Source organism: Saccopteryx leptura, chromosome 5 (genome assembly GCF_036850995.1).
Source record: "Saccopteryx leptura isolate mSacLep1 chromosome 5, mSacLep1_pri_phased_curated, whole genome shotgun sequence".
Lineage (NCBI taxonomy): Eukaryota > Metazoa > Chordata > Mammalia > Chiroptera > Emballonuridae > Saccopteryx > Saccopteryx leptura.
Genome location: NC_089507.1, coordinates 1780139 through 1803237, shown reverse-complemented (window position 1 = coordinate 1803237; position 23099 = coordinate 1780139). Strand labels below are relative to the sequence as shown.

General features: G+C 45.6%; 1 protein-coding gene across 1 annotated transcript in view; it reads right to left on the bottom strand.

Moving 5' to 3' along the window:
* GRK4 (G protein-coupled receptor kinase 4) overlaps positions 1–23090 on the bottom strand; it is a 65503-nt gene extending 42413 nt beyond the window's left edge. Inside the window, exons 1-5 of the mRNA XM_066386858.1 lie at positions 22755–23090; positions 17738–17833; positions 12351–12463; positions 9080–9157; positions 3250–3353 (exon numbers count right to left, since the gene is read on the bottom strand). Coding sequence (XP_066242955.1) covers positions 3250–3353; positions 9080–9157; positions 12351–12463; positions 17738–17833; positions 22755–22779 — 416 coding nt within the window. The 5' untranslated portion in view covers positions 22780–23090. The remainder of the gene's footprint in view (positions 1–3249; positions 3354–9079; positions 9158–12350; positions 12464–17737; positions 17834–22754) is intronic.
* Between the last annotated feature and the right edge of the window lie 9 nt (positions 23091–23099).

Genomic DNA, 23099 nt, shown 5'->3' with positions numbered 1-23099 from the left:
CTCCACCTGCTTCTCTCCCTCTTCCCCTCTAGCAGCCAGTGGCTCAACTGGTTCAAGCATGGCCCTGGGCACTAAGGATAGCTCAAATGATTCGAGCATCTGCCGCAGACTAGGGTAGCTGGGTGGATCCCGGTCTAGCGCATGCAGGAGTCTGTCTCACTATCTCCCCTCTTCTCACTTAAAAAAAAAAAAAAGAGCCCTGGCCGGTTGGCTCAGTGGTAGAGCGTCGGCCTGGCGTGTGGAAGTCCCGGGTTTGATTCCCGGCCAGGGCACACAGGACCATCCTTCCCCCTCTCCTTCCTCTCTGTCTCTCTCTTCCCTTCCCGCAGCCAAGGCTCCATTGGAGCAAAGATGGCCCAGGTGCTGGGGATGGCTCCATGGCCTCTGCCTCAGGCGCTAGAGTGGCTCTGGTCGCAACAGAGCGACACCCTGGATGGGCAGAGCATCGCCCCCTGGTGGGCGTGCCTGGTGGATCCCGGTCGGGCGCATGCGGGAGTCTGTCTGACTGCCTCCGTTTCCAGCTTCAGAAAAATACAAAAAAATAAAAAAATAAAAAAATAAAAAGAAAGAAAAATAAAGAAACAGGAAAAGGCCAAAAGTGGATTCTCCTCTAGACCTTGGAGGGGCACAGAGCCCTGCTGACACCTGGGTTTCTGCCCAGGGACACAGCCTCAGGCTTCTGACCCCAGAACTGTGAGAGAACAAAGGTGTGCTGTGACTCATCCCATGTGGTTATCCACTCCCCAAGCACAATGAGCCAGTTCATGTGCTTATCATTTTATTTCCAGAACCTAGATCAATGACAAGCACATAGTAGGTGCTTAATGTTTCCCAAAAAGAGTAACTAATACACCACGCCACAGCTCTGGAATTTACAGTGTGTCCGTAAAGTCATGGTGCACTTTTGATCAGTCACAAGAAAGCAACAAAAGACGATAGAAATGTTAAAAAAAAAAAAAAAAGACAATAGAAATGTGAAATCTGCACCAAATAAAAGGAAAACTCTCCCAGTTTCATACCTATTCAGTGCAGTTTGATGTGGGCTCATGCACAAATTTTTTTTTTTTTGTATTTTTCTGAAGCTGGAAACGGGGAGACAGACAGACTCCCGCATGCGCCCGACCGGGATCCACTCAGCATGCCCACCAGGGGGCAATGCTCTGCCCATCTGGGGCGTTGCTCTGTTGCGACCAGAGCCATTCTAGTGCCTGAGGCAGAGGCCACAGAGCCATCCTCAGCGCCCGGGCCAACTTTGCTCCAGTGGAGCCTTGACTGTGGGAGGGGAAGAGAGAGACAGAGAGGAAGGAAAGGGGGAGGGGTGGAGAAGCAGATGGACACTTCTCCTGTGTGCCCTGGCCGGGAATCAAACCCGGGACTTCTGCACGCCAGGCCTACGCTCTACCACTGAGCCAATGGGCCAGGGCCTCACGCACAGATTTTTTTAGGGCTCCTTAGGTAGCTATCCCGTATAGCCTCTACAGACTCGTCACTGACTGATGGATGGACTACCAGAACGGGGTTTCTCCACCAAACTGCCGGTTTCCTTCAGCTGCTTATCCCACATAGTAATGTTATTCCTATGTGGTGGCGCTTCGTTATAGACATGCCGATATTCATGTTGCACTTTGGTCACGGATTTGAATTTAGCGAGCCACAGAACACACTGAACTTTCCTCTGTACTGTCCACATCTCGACTGACATGGCCATGGGCTGCTCCGCTGTATACACGGTGTTACGTCATCATCTGCGCATGCCCACATGCTGCCACATCATCCTACAGAAACTAGGAGGGTGTTCCTTTTATTTGGTGCAGATTTCACATTTCTATCGTCTTTTGTTTTATTTACTTTTTTATTTATTTATTTATTTTTCAGAGAGAGAGAAGGATAGACAAGGACAGACAGACAGGAACAGAGAGAGATGAGAAGCATCAATCATTAGTTTTTCATTGCGCGTTGCAACACCTTAGTTGTTCATTGATTGGTTTCTCATATGTGCCTTGACCACGGGCCTTCAGCAGACCGAGTAACCCCTTGCTGGAGCCAGCAACCTTGGGTTCAAGCTGGTGGGCTTTTTGCTCAAACCAGATGAGCCCGCGCTCAATCTGGCGACCTCGGGGTCTTGAACTTGGGTCTCTGCATCCCAGTCCAATGCTCTATCCACTGCGACACCTCCTGGTCAGGTTCTATCGTCTTTTGTTGCTTTCCTGTGACCCATCAAAAGTGCACCATGACTTTACAGACACACTGTATATTTTCTTAAGGCATGTAAGAATGTTAACTTTAAGCCAGCAGGGTTTTATTTTGTTTGGTTCTCAGCTATAACCTCAACCCACAGAAGGAAACTATTATGTTTCCCCCAAGAGCTATGTCCTTAGCCTGTCTATACCTGTAAATGAGACCTTACTTGGAAATAGAATTGTTGCAGGTATAATTAGTTAAGAGGAGGTCATATGAGCACTACTCCGATACGACTGGCATGCCTGTAAGAGCAGAGAACAGAGACAGTGATACACAGAGAAGATGGCCCTGTGACAACAGACACAGAGACTGACAGGATGCAGCTACACGCCAAAGAACAGAGGGTGTGCCGGCAGCACCAGAAGCTGGAGCAGAAGCTGCAGAAGGCAGGGAGGACCCTCTCCCGCAGTGGCGAGAGAGCACGGCCCTGCTGAGCCCTGGCCGTCAGCGCGCAGCTCACAGAGTGGTGAGGCGTGGACTCTCGAGCTCACGGTGCTTTGTTGCTGCGTCCCTAGGATACCAATACTGCTCCCGACACGAAGGAGGCTCTCAGGGACACCTGCTGAGTGAGTGAGTGACACACCAGTGTCTGCATAAGGACTACATGTTTGGGGCCAGATCACTTCCGAAACCATTCTTTCCTCCTGTGTAGGGCTCTGACTTAGAATTTTCCTACCCGTATTGCAAAGGTCTGGTGAAAAATGATTTTCAGCAAGTGCCTAGGCCTAAGAAAACATTTTACGAAAATTTCATCCTAGACACAAGCATTTTGGGAGGCTGAGCAGAGAGAGCCAGAGCCAGCAAAGCAATGCTGGCACACTGGCGTCCAACGAGGCCCGCTTCAGCGTGTCATGCGCGCGCGTGAAAATTACTCTTCTCGTCTTCTAGTGACAGCAGCTGTCTTCATTTGGAAGGTGCTCTGGTGAGAACTTGTCTTGTGCAGAGAAACCTCCTGCAGGCCCGTCCCAGGCAAGCCACAGAGGGGCAGGGCGCGCGAGACCCACTCACCTGGTGCACTCCTCGAAGACATCCTTCGAGGGTTTCTCCTTCAGTCGCAGTATGCACCTTCGTAAGACATGGGCCGGCATATGTGACAAAGGGGCTGCCGCATTCTTTACAGCACAAAGACAATGACAGTTAGTGACTTCACAACTTACTAATTGAGAGCAAAACCTAACGCTTATTGTAACAAATGAAAACACAAAGCACATGAGATAACAAGTCAAAGTCCCACCTACACTCTGCCACAGTCTCCTCTCCCAGGGTTCAGTGTTGCCTTTCCCCAGGGTATCCAGACAGTGGGAGCGGGTTCTCCAGAGATGCTGTACCCATGTTCACAGCATCACTCACAACAGCCAAGGGTGGGCACAGCCCATGTGGCCATCAACAAATGGATGGACAAATACAATGTGGTCCCTCCACTCAACGGAATGTGATTCAGCCTTCAAGTGGATGGAGATCCCAACACCTGCCACAGCACAAATGGAGCTCGAAGACAGCACGCCGAGTGAGCTAAGCCAGTCACAGAAGGACAGATTCTCTGTGACTCCCTTCTACAGTGTCCCCACAGCAGTCAAACTCATGCAGACAGAAAGAACAGGGGGTGCCTGGGCTGGGGGAGGAGGAATGAGGGGCTATTGTTTAATGGGGACAGAGTTTCAGCTTTGCAAGATGAAAAAAATTCAGGAGATCACGGTGATGACGGTTGTACAGCAATGTGAATGTACTTAATGACAAATTTTATGTTATATGTTTTTTACCACAATTAAAAATACATACACATGCAAACCCTTAGAAAATGGACTTTTTCCTCATACAAATGGAATAAAAACTATGTACAGATGCTCCTCAATTTATGAAGGGATTATGTCCCAGAAAACCCATCCTGATTCAAAATACTGTAAATCTAAAATGCATTTTTGCCTGGCCTGTGGCGGCGCAGTGGATAGAGCACCGGCCCGGAACACGGAGGTCCCAGTTCAAAACCCTGGGCCTGCCAAGTTAAGGCACATACAACAAGCTACCAATGAGCAGTGAGAGTGAAGCAACTACTTCTTATCTCCCCCACCCCTCTGTAAAATTAATAAATAAAATACTTTTTAAAAATGAAAAAGTGCATTTACCTCACCTAACCCTACCCTACATCACAGCTTAGCGAGCTAACCGTCAATGTGCTCAGAGCACTCACATTAGCCCACAGCTGGGCAGTTATCTTGGGTTCGCCTCCAGTCACTGCCTTTCTCCTCCTCTCCCCAGAAGCGGGAGACACGGGGCATTTTGCAGACATGACGGGATGTGAAAATACAAAACACAATAACCAGAAGACGCTGACAAGCAGCATGCCGTAGTGTCGGCTGTTGACCCCCACGATCACGTGGTACCACAAAGAGTACCGTCCTGCACAGCACTAGCCAGAAAAGATCCAAATGCAAAGTACAGTGTGCTACATGCTTTCACAGCACTGTAAGGTCCCAAAGCCGCAAGTCCGGCTGGTCTAGTCCTGCACGTGCTGACGCCATAGCGCCACCATGTTTTCTCTGGTGACGCCTGGCTCTCCAGCATTTATCTGCCCCCATGAGACACGCTGGCTGCTGGGTTCTCCCCGCAAACACCACTGCTGCGAACATCTTGTCCAGCTGTGCTTTACAGGATAGGTTCCTAGAAGCAGAACTACCAGTTCAAAGGATACATACATTTGAAATGTTGACTTTTATTATAAAGCTGCCCCCCAAAAGACTGTACCACTTCCTGTTCTCACTCACATGTCCCCAAGTGCCAGTTCCCCATTCTTCTAACCCTCCACCAGAGGATGCTGGGAAAGGGGAACACAACAACAGAACTCTTGTCCAGCTTCATTGAGAAACATACCCAGATTATGCCCAATTGTACATTTAATTTGTCACTAGAAATTAGACGTGCATTCTAGACTGATTTCTGACTGTGGTATAGCCAAATTACCACAACAAACCTGTTTTTTCTATAATTCAGAGCAGCTATTTCATCAAAGAAATTGAGCTATTAAGTAATAAAAATATACAATGAATAAACTCAAATTTTACCCCCAAATACAATGTTATACAGTAGTACTTTGAGATACAAACAGACCAACGTACAGTTTTTTTAAGATACGAGCTGCGACTTGGTCCATATTTTTGTTCAAGATCCAAGCGAAATTCCGAGATACAAGTTGTGATTCAGGAAGCTGCCGCTAGTTGGCGTGTTGGCGCATGGGTTCAGTATTGGCAGTTTGATATAGGAGTTGACTGACTTACGAGCTTGGTTACAGAACAAATTAAATTTGTATCTCAAGGTACCATTGTAATTAATAACGATTAATAGTTGTCATTTAAATTATCTAAAACAAGTGAGGCCTTTTCATGGGCATATACATCAATCAGGCTCACAACCATCTGGATGGATGAGGTTTGGGCAGCTACAGAACATTCCGGGACACCTATGGCCAAAAGCGGGAGGGCCAAGACTGAACCAGGCTCTTGGGATTCCCCAGACCAGTTTCTTTCTACACGGCAAGGTCATGATGAGGATAAGGGGGTCTATTCATTCCACCACTTCAGAAAAGAAGGCTGTAGCCCTACCCCGGTAGCATAGTTGGTTAGAGCGTCATCCTGACATGCTAAGGTTGCCAAGGCTGTGGGTTCAATCCCCTTGGCACATCAAGGAGGCAGCCAATGACCGTATAAATGGGTAGAACAACAAATGGATGTTTCTCTCTGTCTCTCTCTCCTTTCATCTCTAAAATCAATAAATTAATTAAATTTTTTCCCCATTGACTTGAGAAAGAGGGAGGGACATAGAGAGAAGCATCAACTTAGTTGTGCACCCACTGATTGCTTCTCATACGTGCCCTGACCAGGGCTCAGACGAGCAACCCTGTGATTGAGCCAGTGACCCCAGGATCAAGCCAGCAACCTCAGCACTTTGGGATGATGCTCTATCCACAGAGCCACCATCCAGGGCTTAATAAATTATTTTTTTATAAATAAATTTTTATTTTAATGGGGTGACATCAATAAATCAGGGTACATATATTCAAAGAAAACATTTCCAGGTTATCTTGTCGTTTAGTTCTGTTGCATACCCATTACCCAAAGAGAGATCGTCCTCCGTCACCCTCTATCCAGTTTTCTTTGTACCCCTCCCCCTCCCCCTCCCCCTCCCCCTCCTTCCCTCCCCCCACCCCCAAATTATTTTTTTAATTAAAAAAGAAAGAGAGAAGGCTGTTCATTTATTTACTCAACATATACATATGGTTCCAGGCACAGGAGACAACAGAAACAAAATTTTCACAAGAGATAAAGCCATTGAATTCCAACACTGTCTCGAAAGTACATATTTTTAAGAAATACTTGGCCTGACCTGTGGTGGCGCAGTGGATGAAGCGTCGACCTGGAAATGCTGAGGTCACCAGTTCGAAACCTGGGCTTGCCTGGTCAAGGCACATATGGGAGTTGATGCTTCCAGCTCCTCCTCCCCTTCTCTCTCTCTCTGTCTCTCTCTTTCTCTCTCTCTCTCTGTCTGTCTCTCCCTCTCCTCTCTAAAATGACTAAATAAATAAATTAAAAAATTAAAAAAAAAAAAAAAAAAGAAATACTTGTATATTCCATAGTCTTAGTTCCTTTGCCAAAGTCTTGATTTTCTGTAGCTAAATAACAGGTTGATTCCAATGCTGTTTAACAATGAATTAAGGCTGTTTAACAATGAATTCCCCCTTGTATTTTTTGCTAACTTAGAAAAGTTTTATATTAATAGTACCTTATTCCCACACAAAGGAAAGTGATGTCTGTAACCTTCCATGAGCAGAGGTAAGCTAAGCTAAGCTAAGGCACACAAGCTATGGTATGGTCCTACTAGCCTGATGAGAAACATAGTAATAGTAAAAGAGAAACTTCTGCTGGGTCCTTAAATTGAGAAACAAAAATTACTTTTCAGAATAGGCAGTTGCCAGGGAAATGTACCAAGTGACTCAGCGCCTTGCTTTTTAAAGTTTTGGATATCAGGAACTGTGATAGGAAAGTCTACTGGTGGGGAGAGAGAGGGGGGTGAATTTTGCAAAAATATGCTTATTTTTCTGTGTTAAAAAATATACAGACTTTGTTATTTCAATTGGGTTGTCTTTGCTGATGAATTTTAAGAGTTCTTTCTATATTCTGGATACTCGACCCCACACAGGTATTTTCTCCCATTCTCTAGACCAGGGGTCCCCAAACTACGGCCCGCGGGCCACATGCGGCCCCCTGAGGCCATTTATCTGGCCCCCGCCACACTTCCGGAAGGAGCACTTCTTTCATTGGTGGTCAGTGAGAGGAGCACATTGACCATCTCATTAGCCAAAAGCAGGCCCATAGTTCCCATTGAAATACTGGTCAGTTTGTTGATTTAAATTTACTTTTCTTTATTGTAAATATTGTATTTGTTCCCGTTTTGTTTTTTTACTTTAAAATAAGATGTGCAGTGTGCATAGGGATTTGTTCATAGTTTTTTTATAGTCTGGCCCTCCAACGGTCTGAGGGACAGTGAACTGGCCCCCTGTGTAAAAAGTTTGGGGACCCCTGCTCTAGGCTGTACTCTCACGGTCTTGTTTTTTCATTTTGCACTAAGTTTTTCATTTTAAGTCGTTTGCTTATTGATTTTGGTTGCTGTCTTTTAGATGTTCCACTTAAGAAATCCCTGTCTAAACCAAGGTCATAAAGATCTACACTTTCACGCCTAAGATTTACACCTCAGAGATTTCCTCTAAGAGTTATATAGTTTTAGCTCTTACATTTGCGTTCAAGCCATGTGAAGTGGCTTTTTGTACAGAAGTAAGGGTCTCTTTCTGTATGCAAGTACAGGTCCAAATCCACTCTTTTGCATGTGGATGTCCAGCTGCCCCAGCACCACCTGGTGAAAGGTGTTCTTTCCGCACTGAGCTGTCCTGGCTCTCTGCGCTAAGTCCAGTGACTGCAAACACATGACCTGGTTCCTGCCCCCCAGTCAGTGGCTTCTATCCCACTGACCTGTACGGCTGTCCTTATGCCGGGACCATACTATTTCTAAGACTAGCTTGCTAATTTCTGCAAAAACGGGAGCTAGGATTTTGCTCAGTATTATGATGGTTCCATAGATCAATCTGGGGAGGGTTGTCACCCTAACAATATCAGTCTTCTCTAATCCATGATCATGAGATGTCTTTCCATTTACTTAAGCTCATTAATTTCTTTCAATGATGTTTTCAAGTCTTTCAGTGTATAAAAGTCTTGTGCATGTTTTGTTATATTCACTCTTGTTTTATCCCTTTTGATGCTATTGTAAGTGGAGTTGATTTCTTAATTTCATTTTTGGATTTTAATTGCTAATGTATAGAAATACAATTGAATTTTGTATGATGACCTAGTATAACCTGTGACCTTGGGGAACTCATTTATTAGCTCTAGTAGTTTTCCCCCTAATGTATGTTAGGGGGACATGTTAGGGTTTTCTACATACAAGGGTGATGGCCTGAATGTGTCCCCTTGGAAGTCATATGTGGAAATCCTACCCCTCAAAGTGACAGTGTTAGTGTTAGGATGCAGAGCCTTTGGGGTGCTGAGATCAGGAGGAAGGGGTCCTCATGAATAGGATTAGTGCCCTCCTAAAGGGGGTTCCAGAGAGCTTCCTCACCTCTTCCACCACGGAAGGACACAGTGAGAAGGTGCCAGCTATGACCCAGGGAGAGGAACATTTATAAGAATTTAAAGATTTTAACACTTGTTATATTTTATCCAATTAAGTAAAAACAGCTCTGCACTCTAATTATTTAAGTATTCACAACTCTTTATATCTAAAGAAGAAAACACACCTCATTAATGAAGAATGTGTCTAAGACTAACAGTCCAATATTTCTTCGGTCCTCATCAGTGGCGACTTCATATTCTGCCTGATTGTAGACATGACCGGAAAAATGATGTTAGTTAAGCTTCTTCACTGACTTCATGATGTTTCAAGTTCTCTGACATACGGAAGTGACTTGGTAGCCTAAGAACCAGAGGACAGCTCTATTTGTTCAAGTGTCTCCCCCTAAGAGCTCTGAGAGGAAAAGCCCTTTCTTCTAAGGGTTAATAATGTAGCAGAGCAACACATTCCATGATGCTCTCTGTCTTATTGCATTTTCAGCCAGTAAATGAGCCCAAATAAAAGGGAACAAGATAAACAACTCGGGCTGTCACAGGCACTTGGAAAGCTGAGTGCAGCATCCTCCGGGGGGTTACAGTGAGCCACAGCTAAGTGGGAGCCATCCACATACAGGAGTCAGGTGAGAGACCAGAAGAGTGGACAATACCACACAGGCCAGAACACACAGGAAGTATCAAAAGCAGAACCTGGTCAGTATCTAAACATCTTTAAAAGGTAAGCAAGGAGGAAAAAATGAAAAAGAGTTAACAGAAAAAGAAAACCAGCCTGATCTGTGGTGGCGCAGTGGATCAAGCAGTGACCTGAAACGCTGAGGTCACCGGATCGAAACCCTGGGCTTGCCTGGTCAAGGCACATATGGGAGTTGAAGCTTCCTGCCCCCTCCCTTCTCTCTCTCTTCTCTAAAATGAATAAATAATTTTTTAAAAAAGAAAGAAAACCAGAGGAGACAGCACAGAAGCCTAGTAAGAGAGTCTCTAAAAGTGGCTGCTCAACAGTGTCAGAGACAAGTGGGGGGGGGGGGGGCTCAGCGAAGCCAGCGGCTCACAGGGAGAAGAGTGGGGAAGTGGAAAGTCAGACAGAGCTGAAGACAGAGTGAGGACAGCGGCTCACAGGGAGGAGGAGAGCGGGGAAGTGGAAAGTCGGACAGAGCTGAAGACAGAGTGAGGAAATGAAGCCCTAAGGGAGCTGACCTACTGAGCACATTACAAGCACTCACAGAGAAAGTCCCCGTGGTGGGACCCAACCCTTCACCAGCCCGCGCAGGGGCCACGGCCACCAGGCTGCTGACCGGGTCAGAGCCTGCTGCACGTTCTGTGTTCAGTGCATAACTAGCACACCGTTTACCTAAAGAACCTGTAAACCTCAATTCTGGGAATTCTGTTTACTACATGAGGAAATCATTATGATTCTGTGGTGGTCTCTCTTTTTTTCTTTTTTTAAGGATTTTTATTTATTGATTTTAGTGAGAGGATAGAGAGAGAGGGAGAGAAAGGTGGGGGGGGGGGTGGAGCAGGAAGCATCAACTAGTTGTGGTTGTTTGTTGTACGTGCCTTGACTGGGCAAGCCCAGGGTTTTGAACTAGTGACCTCAACGTTCCAGGTTGACACTCTACTCACTGCGCCACCACAGGCCAGGTGTGGGGGTCTCTTGATGTGCCTGTTTGGGAGGCAACAATCTCTAGTTACTCAAACACAAATCTAGCTACTGCTGTGACGGCGTTTCTAGGTGGGGTGACAGCCTGTGTCAGTTGACTTTAATAAGGGAGATTACCCTAGTTAATCCGGGTGGGCCTCATTCAATCTGTTGAAATGCCTTTAAGCAGAGCTGAGTCTTCCTCAAAGAAGTTTCTGCCTCAGGACAACAGCTTCGCCCCATTTCTGGAGAGTTCCATCCCGCCCTTCCTGATGGCCTACCTAATGGACTTTAGACTTTCCTAGCCAGACCGCACAATCATGTAAGTCAATTCCTTTTGATAAATCTCTTAATATCTGTCTCCTAATGGTTGTATTCCTTTCATTGAACCCTGACTGACACAGATGTCATTAATTCTTTCAACAAACACAGAGCATGAAACAACAAACAGCCATGCTAGGTGCTCAGGGGCAAAGGGCAAAATGCAGTCTCTCTAGTCAAGAAGTTCAGAGAACCTAGAAGCCCCAGGGCAGTGCAGGCAGGTGTCCTCAGAGCAGTCTGCCTGCACAAACTGCACAGCAGGTGTTATTCGTAACCCACACAGCTGCCATCAAGGAGCAAAACAAAACCTGTCATGGCACTCAATCAGCTGTCACCTAATAACTAACAGGTGTAAGGACACCATCAGATTTAAAACTGAAAGAGGGTTTTTTTTAACAATGCAGTTCAGCCAATTTAAAACAAAGTCTTGTAGGCCTTTAATCCTTAGGATAGAGCAGCTGGGCAGATAGAACCCAATACCTCAGACATCTCTCGTTCTACCCAGAGCTGAGGAGGCCTGCCCTGCGGCATCTGGGTTCCGGCTTTACAGAATGACTGCTCCTCTGCAAGCTTGTCTTACTCTAGCGAGGGTACCAGGAAGCAAAGGTGGGGGAGGTCCAGAGGGTGGGGAGCAGACAACAAAATATGCAAGAGCCTCAAATGTTTTTCTGGAAGAATACATTATAAATACATGTTCTTTTTTTTAAAAGACTATGTCAGAAAGAATGAGTAAACACACAATGTTATAAGACAGTACTTTACGTATAATAAGTAGTTTATACACACTTGCTGATACGTCTGGGACAGGCCCAGGTAGACACAGCAAGGGCCATAAGCTTGGTGAGAGAGCTTTTCTGTCAGATTCTACCAAGTTTCTACTGTTAACTTATGAAAAAATTTTTTTTTACTGTTTGCTTATGAATTTCAGTTTCAAAACTTCTACATTTGCCAGAGCTATCTCTAAAGATTCAGAAATCCAGTATTTCTTTACCTATAAGGAAATCACAGTAAATATCAAAGAGATGCATGAGAACGCTGGAACATTTTATAAGTCATAGAACTTCCACTGAACATGACCATCCTTCTTACACTAACTATTCCTTCTGTACGCTTCTGGGTTAGTGTTTGAAGTAGACAGCATCTGCTACATGAAGGCAGGAAGGTTACTTCTCAGGAAACTGTCAATAAGCATGCAGTCTTCACTAGCTGTTCAACCTCCTCACAGATTAAAGCAGCAAGTTTCAAAGTTTTTCATTAGTACATGGGGCACGTGATTCTCCAGCACGTGAGATGTATGTAGTTCTGTGTGAGCAGACACTTTATACTACAGGGCGTTATGGGCCAAGAGATAACTGACATCAAAACAACTAGTTCACCTACTCTCGCCTCACTGCCCACCTCGTCTAGTTAACTCAGAGCCCATCTTAGCTTTTCCTTTCCAGAGGACAAGACTAGCTGGTCCGACACCAAGATAAACAGCTCACCACCGCATCCAGGAACTCAATGCACCTCTTCAGGTTGTGTTTTGTATCACAGAACTGCCGGAAGAGAAGTCTTCCTATTGGCTGCTTCTCACAAAGACTCATATAATCCTTTTCTGGGTGAAGAAAAGGGATAATATAATTATTACCATTCAGGAAGTTCTTTTTATGAACCTTACTGTTTTCACCTAATACAAGACAGGTCAAAAAAAGAGTATTTGCAGTATTATTTTTTAGACACTATTTTATCAATTCAGACTGGGTTATGGAGAATATTTAAAATACCTAAGCAGAGGCAAAGGTAGCTGGAAGAACTGATAAAAGTGTGTGAACCTGACTGGAAATGCCCTGCTTCCCCTGAAAGGAAATACCCGATGGAAATGAGCGGTCATTGTCACGGCCCAGGAACAGAACGGAGTGACGCTTGGGACAAATTACATGGATGTGAAATTCACCACAGAAATGTTTAAGTTAGATTTTTATATACTCTTTTCCATTTTGCTACCTTTCTATACATTCACAAGTTACAAATATTGTTAATGCTTAATAACTTTTTAATTGCTTTTTCTTTTTTCTGTGGAATAATATGTTGTATACATTACCTTACCCAAAACACTGACACTGTTTTGAAAACAAGGCACTATATTTGGTCAAAGTGTCAAGAAGGATATAAACAAATATGTTCAAAATAGATTAATATAAATATCAGTAAGAAAATCAGTTGCGGCCCTGGCTGGTGGCTCAGTGGATAGAGCATCAGCCCGGCATATGGAAGTCCCAGATGCAATTCCCGGTCAGGACACACAGGAGAAGCAACCATCTACTTATCACCTCCTTTCTCTCCTCCTTCTCTCCCTCTTCCCCTCCTGCAGCTGGTAGCTCGATTGGTTCAAGCATGGCCCCAGGTGTTAAGGATAGCTGGGGTGGTAGAATGTATTAGCCTCAGGCACTAAAAATAGCTCAGTACTTAAGCATCAGCCCTAGATGGGGTTGCTGGGTGGATCTCAGTCGGGCGTATGCGGGAGTCTCACTACAGTCCCTCCTCTCACATAAAAAAAAAGAAAATTAATTGCTCTTTTAGCAGTGAGTTTGAATTTGAAATGAACATAACTATGTTTGGGTCCTCCTGAAATGGCTGTAGAGCTGAAGAATTCAATAAAATTCATGAAAAGTAGGCAAGCCATAAAAAAATCCTCAATTGAAGGGTTTATTAATGTCAGGTAATTCAAAAATCTAAGCAATCTTGTATTGTTTATTGACTAATTTTAGAAATACAAAGAGGAAGGCAAGGGAGCGGAGTTGAGAGAAAGAGAGAGAGAGTGAGAGTGAGAGAGAGAAAAAAGCATTCATCTGTTATTACATTTAGTTGTGCATTCATTGGTCTCTTTTTATATATGCCCTGGCGGGAGATGTATGTGCCCTGGCCAGGGACAGAACCTGCAACCTTGGTGTTTGGATCACTAAACGTGTATATAGGAGGTAAGGTGGCAAGAGTGTAGGTGTAAACATTTGGGGCTCAGGGCACAAACAGTTGTTTCCACAAACATTAACAATGATGTCCAATGTGTCCAATTTGGCTACATTTTATTTTAGGGGTACTCACTAACTACATTTTTTAAAAAGACACAAAGCGTCCCAGAGCAGCTCAGTTGGTTAGTCACACAAGGACACCAGGTTGCGGGTTTGACCCCCAGTCAAGGCACATACAAGAATCAATTGATAAACGCGTAAATAAGGGGAACAACAAATCAGTCTGTGTGTCTCTCTCTTTCCCTCCCTCTCTCTCTAAAATTAACTTTAAAAAAATACACTCGGTGGTCAAAAAGTGATGTTTCTTAAAAGTTGTGAGTTTTTAACACTTTTCTTCCAAATTCCAAGGTTCAGAAACGTCCCCGTACCCAGGTGAGGACAGCAGATGGAGCACACAGGTCTGCCTCCTTCTCAGAGTCCTACTGGGAAACGAAACAGAAACAGAACCTCAGCAAGAAGAGCGAGAGCTTCCCAGGGCGCCCTCGGGAGCTGGAGTGTGGGGGTGACCTGGGAGACATGAAGCTGCTGGGCTGCAGTTAGAGGAACAGCAGCCGAGACCCCCGAGAGAAGCGGGGGCTCCCACAAATCTCTATCCTGGGAGCCCCTCCCAGTCCTGAGGGGCTGGCCCAGGGGCTTCTCCTTCCGGCTGGAGCCCCTTTACAGAAAGTGGGTGTCTGCCAAGAGAGGTTCTGGGACCCCGAGGGAGAAGCAGAGACAGCGACTCCGTGTGTGGCAGCTGGCACCTCACTGGCACGGCCACCCACTGAACCCCACCCGAGAGAGGGGTGCCTGGGGAACAGAACTCGGCAACCACAGAGCGAAGCCAAGCTGGCTGCTGGGTGAACAGGCGCAGCCCTTGGTATAAACTCCCAGCACTAGCGAATGAGAAGCCAATAAAAGGGGGGGAGGGAGAACATTTTCCAAAATTTCAGAACTTAAAAAATATACCTTCCATTCAACCTGTATCAAAAATAAATTACTTGAGAGGCTATAATAATACCAAAACAAAGAAAGAGAAAGAGGACAGGACGAAAACCAAAAGGGAGGGACAACCCAGAGGAAGCAAAGAAAATGAGGAAAATATCATATAAGTGACCTTGACAAGCTGTCCGGAAGACTGTCCTTGGCGAAGTGTGGACAGTGCAGAGTACTTTCTTTTTTTTTTTTTTTCAATTTTTTAAAAAAATATTTTATTGGCCCTGGCCGGTTGGCTCAGCGGTAGAGCGTCGGCCTGGCATGCGGGGGACCCGGGTTCGATTCCCAGCCAGGGCACATAGGAGAAGCGCCCATTTGCTTCTCCACCCCCCCCTCCTCCTTCCTCTCTGTCTCTCTCTTCCCCTCCCGCAGCCGAGGCTCCATTGGAGCAAAGATGGCCCGGGCGCTGGGGATGGCTCCTTGGCCTCTGCCCCAGGCGCTAGAGTGGCTCTGGTCGCGGCAGAGCGACGCCCCGGAAGGGCAGAGCATCGCCCCCTGGTGGGCAGAGCGTTGCCCCTGGTGGGCATGCCGGGTGGATCCCGGTCGGGCGCATGTGGGAGTCTGTCTGACTGTCTCTCCCCGTTTCCAGCTTCAGAAAAATACAAAAAAAAAAAATTTATTTATTGATTTTTAGAGAGAGGGGAGAGAGAGAGAGAGAGTGAGAGAGAGAGAGAGAGAGAAGGGGGAGGAGCAGGAAGCATCAACTCCCATATGTGCCTTGACCAGGCAAGCCCAAGGTTTTGAACCGGCAACCTCAGTGTTCCAGGTTGAGGCTTTATCCACTGCGCCACCACAGGTCAGGCCAGAGTACTTTCTTGTTTATGGCTCCAACCATACTCACTTCCTTCCAGATGTGAAACATACACAATTAGAGTATTATGCTACTGTATTCAGACTTTCATTCTTAGAATAATTTGTGAGCCAAGAGACACTGGAGGTGAGTGACTGACCCAACAAGCAGTTCAGAAACTGAGAAGAGGGACAGGGAGGGAAGAAAATGAAGAGGCAAATGAAACTTTTAAAAAAAATTTTAAAGCTGGGGTCAAATTTTCCAAAAGCCTGATGCCTTGCCTGACCGGCAGTGGTGCAGCGGATCAAGTGTCAACCTAGAACACTGAGGTCCCAGGTTCAAGCCCCAAGTTCGCCAGCTTGAGCGTAGGCACAGCTGGCTTGAGTGTGGGATCACAGACATGACCCCATGGTTACTGGCTTGAGTCCAAAGTTGCTGACTTGAGCAAGGGGTCACTGGCTTGGCTGGAGCCCCCCCCCCCCCCCCCCCCCGTCAAGGCGTGTATGAGAGGCAACCAATGAACTGAAGTGCCACAACTATGAGTTGATGCTTCTCATCTCTCCCCCTTCCTGTCTCTCTCTCAAGAAAAAAAAAGTTAACTAACGATGTTGTACACACACTTGTACAAAGTATTGTCAATTATATCTCAATAAAAACACTAATGTTTTTTTAAAAAGAAAAAAGTTAACTAATGGGATATTCAATGTAATTTATACTTCATTCTATGTACTAAAAAACTATCCAAAAGACCCAAAAATACACTGAGGTAATTTATGTGCAAATATACATTAAAATATAGTCCTATTAATATTTGACAGCATACAGTCCCAAAGAAAAGTTTACATTATCTTAATTATAATGCAAATGTCATAAGATGGAATTAACCTCCATATTAATCACTCAGTGCTAAATCCAGAAACAATTACTAATAACACTATGGAGCAAAAATTAACTGGACCAAGGAGAAACAGGCCCATAGGCACATAAAACATGCTCAACATCATTGGCCATTAGGAAAATACAACTCAAGAAAGTAAGTGTTGGCAAGGATGGAGAGAAAGCGGAACTGTCCTATATTACTGTTGGGGACGTAAAATGATGCAGCTGCTTTGGAAAATAGTCCGGCAGTTCATCAAAAAGTTAAACATAGTTGATTTTTGATAAAGGTGTCAATTTGATGGTGGAAAAAAAGTCATTTCAATGAACAATGCTGGAACAAGTCGTCCAGTGAAAAAGAAATGAAACCGGATCCCTACCTCACCCTGTGTACAAAAATAACTCCAAGGCCTGGCCTGTCAGTTCAGTCAGAGTGTCGTCTCAAGACAACAAGAGTGCAGGTTTGACCCCTGGTCAGGGCACACACAGAAACAGACGGATGTTCTTGTCTCTCTCTCTCCCTTCTTCACTCTCGCTAAAAATCCACCAATCAATCAATAAATAAAATAGAAAAAGAAAATGCTCAACACCATCCATGATTAAAACAAGACATCACTTTTCAAATTAGTTCACCTTTATTAAAAATACTGATAACAACCAATGTTCACAAGGTCATAGACAAAGAAAACTCATCATTACTGTTGGCAGGAAAGTATATTGATACGACCTCTTTGGAGAGTAATTTGACAACATCAAAATTCTGAATGCACGTACCCTTTGGACTGGAAATCATACCTTTTAAAAAACACAATTACGATTTCCTATAAACACGGCTCTACATCGACTTCTTGTGCTCACCACAGGCCCTGTATGTAGCTAAGGCTCACTCTTCACAGCTGCACGGCATTGCATTACACTGACGTCTCTTGTCCGACTAATCCTTTCCTAAAGTTATCACCCATAATTCCTGTCTGGAAAGAGGCTGAGAAACGATGGACTGTTTTCGCTTCTCTAGCTATAGACTCTGCAGCTCTCATTAGAAAATGTACAGGGTTTCCGCACCCCCCCCCCCCGGGAAGAATCATGACAATATAAAGAGAACTACTTTGTAATTTTTGAAACAAGTAAGAAGCTCAAGAAGGAATACAGTTAACGAATGGAACAATGGAATGGAACAATGGCAGACCTGCCTCCACACAGAGGGCTTCTATTTACTCACCAATGGAGTGTCTAAGCTCCTGGCACTGGCTAACGGGGGGCAGCTTCAGAATCTCCCTCCAGTTTTTACTACGACCACGTTTTTTGCCATATCTTCCTAAATTTGAGGGAAAAGAGACATTTTTTTTAAAGTGGTCAGAAATATCCAATCATAACAATTACTTCCACTAATGGCATTTACTCTAAGGCAGATGCTTCTCTAGAAGTTTCTCAAGTCTACTCACTAAATCCCCCCATCAACCATACTGTTGCTATGCTCTTGTTATAATCCAAAATTTTAAAGGTGAGAAAACAAAAGCACAGGTGTGTGAAATACCATATTGTATACATTGTATAAGGTGCTCCCATATATAAGACGCACCTTAATTTGGGGGCCCAAAATTTGAAAAAAAAAGTATTACATAAAGTTATTGAACTCAAGTTTAATTGATCATAAAATTCATACAACTCATCACTGTCAAAACTCCCATCCATTAGCTTGTCCTCGTCTGTGTCTGATGATGAATCACTGTCTTCAACAATGAGCACAAAAACAAGTGTGAAAAAGCAGGAAATGCAAGTAAAAAAATCTACAACCAGTGTATAAGACGCACCCAGTTTTTAGACCCCAAATTTTTTCAGGAAAAGGTGCGTCTTATACATGGGGAAGTGCAGTGATTTGCCCACAGCAGTTTTAGCTAGTAAACAGAGAGGCTAGGATTTGAACCCAAGTAATAACACTGGACAAGCCGGGCCAAGAGGAACTAAGGGGTTTGTGCTTGAAGGTATATATTTCACCTTCTCTTTCTTGAATTTAACAAAATAACAAATTGCCCCCTTAATCTCAAATTGCATACTACCTGCCAATTAAATGGTTAGCACTGAAAGGGATACAAAATAAAAAGAAAAGCTCTGCCCGGCCCTTACGCAGATTACAATTGAGCCTGAGAATCACTGACTACACTGTTAAGAACCGAAATTCCCAGAAGGCAGAGTGTCAAAGAGGAGGATGAAGGTAAACTGGACCTTGAAGGACAAAAAACACCTGAAATACTAAAAAGGCAAAAAAGGCAGTTCATGGAAGGCTGCAATTGAAAACATACTAGAACATGTGCAAATGAACACAAAAGTTGTTCATTTCTACAATAAAAACGCATTAAGTAGCTTTTGGTGTAGGAACAAATTAAGTACCATAAAGGAAACAAAAATGTTGCCCACTATAAAATTATGCTTCAGGTGGGAAACAAACTGCTACATAACTGACAGCCTGAAATCAGAACGGAATCGCTACCTAATACCAAAATCCCATGACACATACACTCCTCCCTCTGCATGTACTCTGTCAACTTTTCTAAGACATAGAATGGGGTTTAAGTCTCTTGAGAAGTACGTGAAACAATTTAAGCTTATCATTTAAAGCAAGTAAAGGTTATAAATTGCTTAAGAAATGTATTACAGGGGGGAAAAAAATCCCAATTTTTAAAAAAAGTGGTGATTTTTTTGTGTTTTATTTTACTAATAACAGGATTATTTCATACTTCCTCACCATGTGCCTGGCATTACTGACACACAAACAACTTTCCCAATGCAACATCACCTGCCAACATTAAATTTTTTCCCCAATACAATTGACATTTACTATGTATCACATTAGTTCAAGTGTACGGAACAGTGGTTAGACATTTACTGTATTGCCCATGTATAAGACACTCCCACGTGTAAGACGCATCTTAATTTTGGCGCTCAAAATTTGAAAAAAAAAAAAAGGTATTAGTTATTTAACTCGTTTTATTCATCATAAAATTCATACAACTTCTCAACAAGCGCAAAAAAGCGGGAAATGCAAGTAAAAAAACTGTATAAGATGCACTCTGGGCCCTGGCCGGTTGGCTCAGTGGTAGAGCGTCGGCCTGGCGTGCGGGGGGACCCGGGTTCGATTCCCGGCCAGGGCACACAGGAGAAGCGCCCATCTGCTTCTCCACCCCTCCCCCTCTCCTTCCTCTCTGGCTCTCTCTTCCCCTCCCGCAGCCAAGGCTCCATTGGAGCAAAGATGGCCTGGGCGCTGGGGATGGCTCCTTGGCCTCTGCCCCAGGCGCTAGAGTGGCTCTAGGTTGCAGCAGAGCAAAGCCCTGGAGGGGCAGAGCATCGCCCCCTGGTGGGCAGAGCGTCGCCCCTGGTGGGCGTGCCGGGTGGATCCCGGTCGGGCGCATGCGGGAGTCTGTCTGACTGTCTCTCCCCGTTTCCAGCTTCAGAAAAATACAAAAATACAAAAAAAAAAAAAAAGATGCACTCTGTTTTAGACCCCAAATTTTTTTGAAAAGGGTGTCTTATACATGGGGAAATACGGTATATAATTTACAAAGTGATCCCCCTGATAAGTTGAGTACTGATGTCCCTGAAAGCAGAAAAGACTAACAAATGTTATGCTGGACACCAAAAAGAGAGAGGTTAATTTTATTTTAAGTAAATCTAGAAAATGACTGGACTCACTAATATTATTAAACCAACCCCAGGCCCAACATAAAACTATTGTGCCCCATGTGAGCCAGAGAAAGTAAACAAGGAGCTAGCCATGTATAAACCCGTGGCCAAGAAGACACTTCCAGGGAAATACTCTAAGCTTCTAAAGCAAATAGTTTTCCACTTGGGAATACAGCCCTAAAGCATAACTACCACTCAACATCCATTCATATCTTTCTAATTATTTCATATTCAACTTCTCTAAGCATCTAAGCATTAGTCACACTGACCTAATGACTTCGTTTCTTTTTCTTTCCTTCCTTCCTTCCTCCCTCCCTTCCCTCCTTCTCTCTCTCTTTCTTTCTTTCTTTTTTAGCAAGACACAGGAGAGAAAGAGAAAAACAGGCAGATAGGAAGGGAGATGAGAAGCATCAACTCATAGTTGCAGCATCTTAGTTATTCATTGATTGCTTCTCATACATGCCTTGACTACAGGGCTCCATCCAAGCCAGCTACCCCTTGCTCAAGCCACCAACCTTGGGCTTCAAGCCAGCAACTATGGGATCATGTCAATCGATGATCCCACACTCAATCTGCTGACCTTAAGGTTTTGAATCAGAGACCCCAGCGACCCAGGTTGCAGCTCTACCCACTGTGCCACCACTGGCTAAGTTTTATTTTTCTCTACCGACTCTTGAATACAGAGGTAAACACTCTGCGCTGAGGGCCAACATCGTAAGTCACCAAACCATGAGTTAACACTTTAGGTAAGAAAAATTAAAGCTCTCTTTAAACCAGGGGTCTCAAACTCGCGGCCCACCGAACAATTTTGTGCAGTCCGCAGACTAATCCACGAAGTTCAAAATATTTTGGATAAAATTAAGTAAGCCTAGGGGCCTACTTGTATTTTTCATTTCTCTAGCATCCTAGCTAGATATTAGCTTAGTTAACAGCAGTTGTGATGAGAACTACAGTTTCTGGTCGTTTTGTGACACTGAGTAAACTGCATGTACTATTGTGCTTGTTGTACTGATTTTTTTTTTTGTTTTCAACTGCAGTGAGAAAAGTGTTGCATAACAGTTGCCTTTTGTAGACCTAGTGCGGCCCACCGAAAGGCTGTGATCTTGCTCTGCGGCCCACATGCTGAGTTGAGTTTGAGACCCCTGCTTTAAACTATCACTGTGCTATTTAGCATTTATGGAGCAGTTTGCTCTACCTCCTGATGTAACCTCTACAGCTGGTCCACCAATCCCTGCTATGTCCATGACACCAGAGAGCACAGAGTGGAAAGAACAGAGTTGGCCTCAGTCAGATCTGACTGCTACAGAGGACGATGCACTTGCATGTCCTATCTGGAGTTCAGAGTGAGGGACACGGACACAATCAAATGCTCCAGTGAAGCACACCCATCTAGAAGAGTAAGGCCAGATTCTCTTCCCTCTTTCAGCTCTTCTCAAAATCATTCCAGTTATCGCACAAAAATACTGAGCAGGCAGTCTCTGTTGTCAGCTCAATATGAAAGCAGGTTACAAAATGAACCCTCACTACTCCCTAGTCGGGGATCCCTACCTTCTAGTGGTCTGCCCTCTGCCTGTTTCCAGAATTCCTGTCTGCCTGACCAGTGGTGGCACAGTGGAGAGCGAGCAACCTGGGACTCTGAGGACTCAGGTCGAAACCTCGAAGCCTCCAGCCTGAGCACAGGTTCATCCACGTGATTCCAAAGCCATGGCTTGAACAAGGGGTCACTGGCTCTGGCTAGATGTACCCTGCACCCAACCCCTCTCAAGGCAGGTATGACAAGCAATCATTGAACGACTAAAGTGCCTCAACTACAAGTTAACGTTTTTGTTTTATTTTAGTGAGAGGTGGGGAGGCAGAGAGACAGACTACCACATGCCCTGTGAGAACAGAGATGAACCCAGCAAGCCCCCTAGGGGGCGATGCTCTGCCCATTTGGGGCGTTGCTCCATTGCTCAGCAACCCAGCTCTTCTTAGAGCCTGGGACCAGCCCACTCAACCCAAACTATGGCTGTGGGAGGGGCGCTGGGGAGAAAGAGAAATAAAGAGTGAAAGAGAGAAGGGGGAGGGATGGAGAAGCAGATGGGTGCTTCTCCTGTGTGCCCTGACTGGGAATTGAACCCAGGATATCCACAGGCCTGGCCGACGCTCTACTGCTGAGCCAACAGGCCAGGGCCTTGTTGATGCTTCTCATCTCTCTCCCTTCCTGTCTGCTTTTCCCTGTCCCTCTCACTAAAAATATAGATAGATAGATAGACAGATAGATGATAGATTAGATAGATGATTGATAATTAGATAGATATATTAGATAGATGATAGATAGATAGACAGGAAAAAGAAAAAGGAAAGCACCGGTGGAATCGGGCTTTGGCATCTGAAAGGCACCAAGGACACAAATGGCGGCGGGGAGCTTGAAGACCGAGGAAGCACGTGCGCTCCCCCCGGGACGACCCCCGGCCCCGCACAAGCGTCCGGGACGCCCCTGCACAGGCGCCGGGCTCCAGGGGCGGCTCCACGTGGGCCGGGGGTGCCGGGGCGCTCGGGGTTCGGCGGGCACCCACCGAGGCGCGCTTTCAGCAGCAGCATGTTGGCCAGCTCCACGGACCGCCGCCGCAGCCGCCGGGGCCCCCTGCTTCGCCGCCGCCGCCGGCGCTCCCGCCGCGGGCGCGGGGACCCGGTGGGGGCGGGCCGAGGGGCGCCGCCGGGCCGGCCGCCGGGCTTCCCCGCCGTCACCACTGCCGCGCCGCGGCCCGGGCTCTCGGCCCCATCACCCACGCTCCGCGCGCGCACCGCTCTCCTCTCGGCTCGCCGCCCGGAGCCTCCGCCGAGCCCGACCCCAGGGCAAAGCTCCCTGGCAGGGCCGCCCCCGGCGGCCAGCCGCCTCGCAGCGCGGCCGGCTCCCCGCT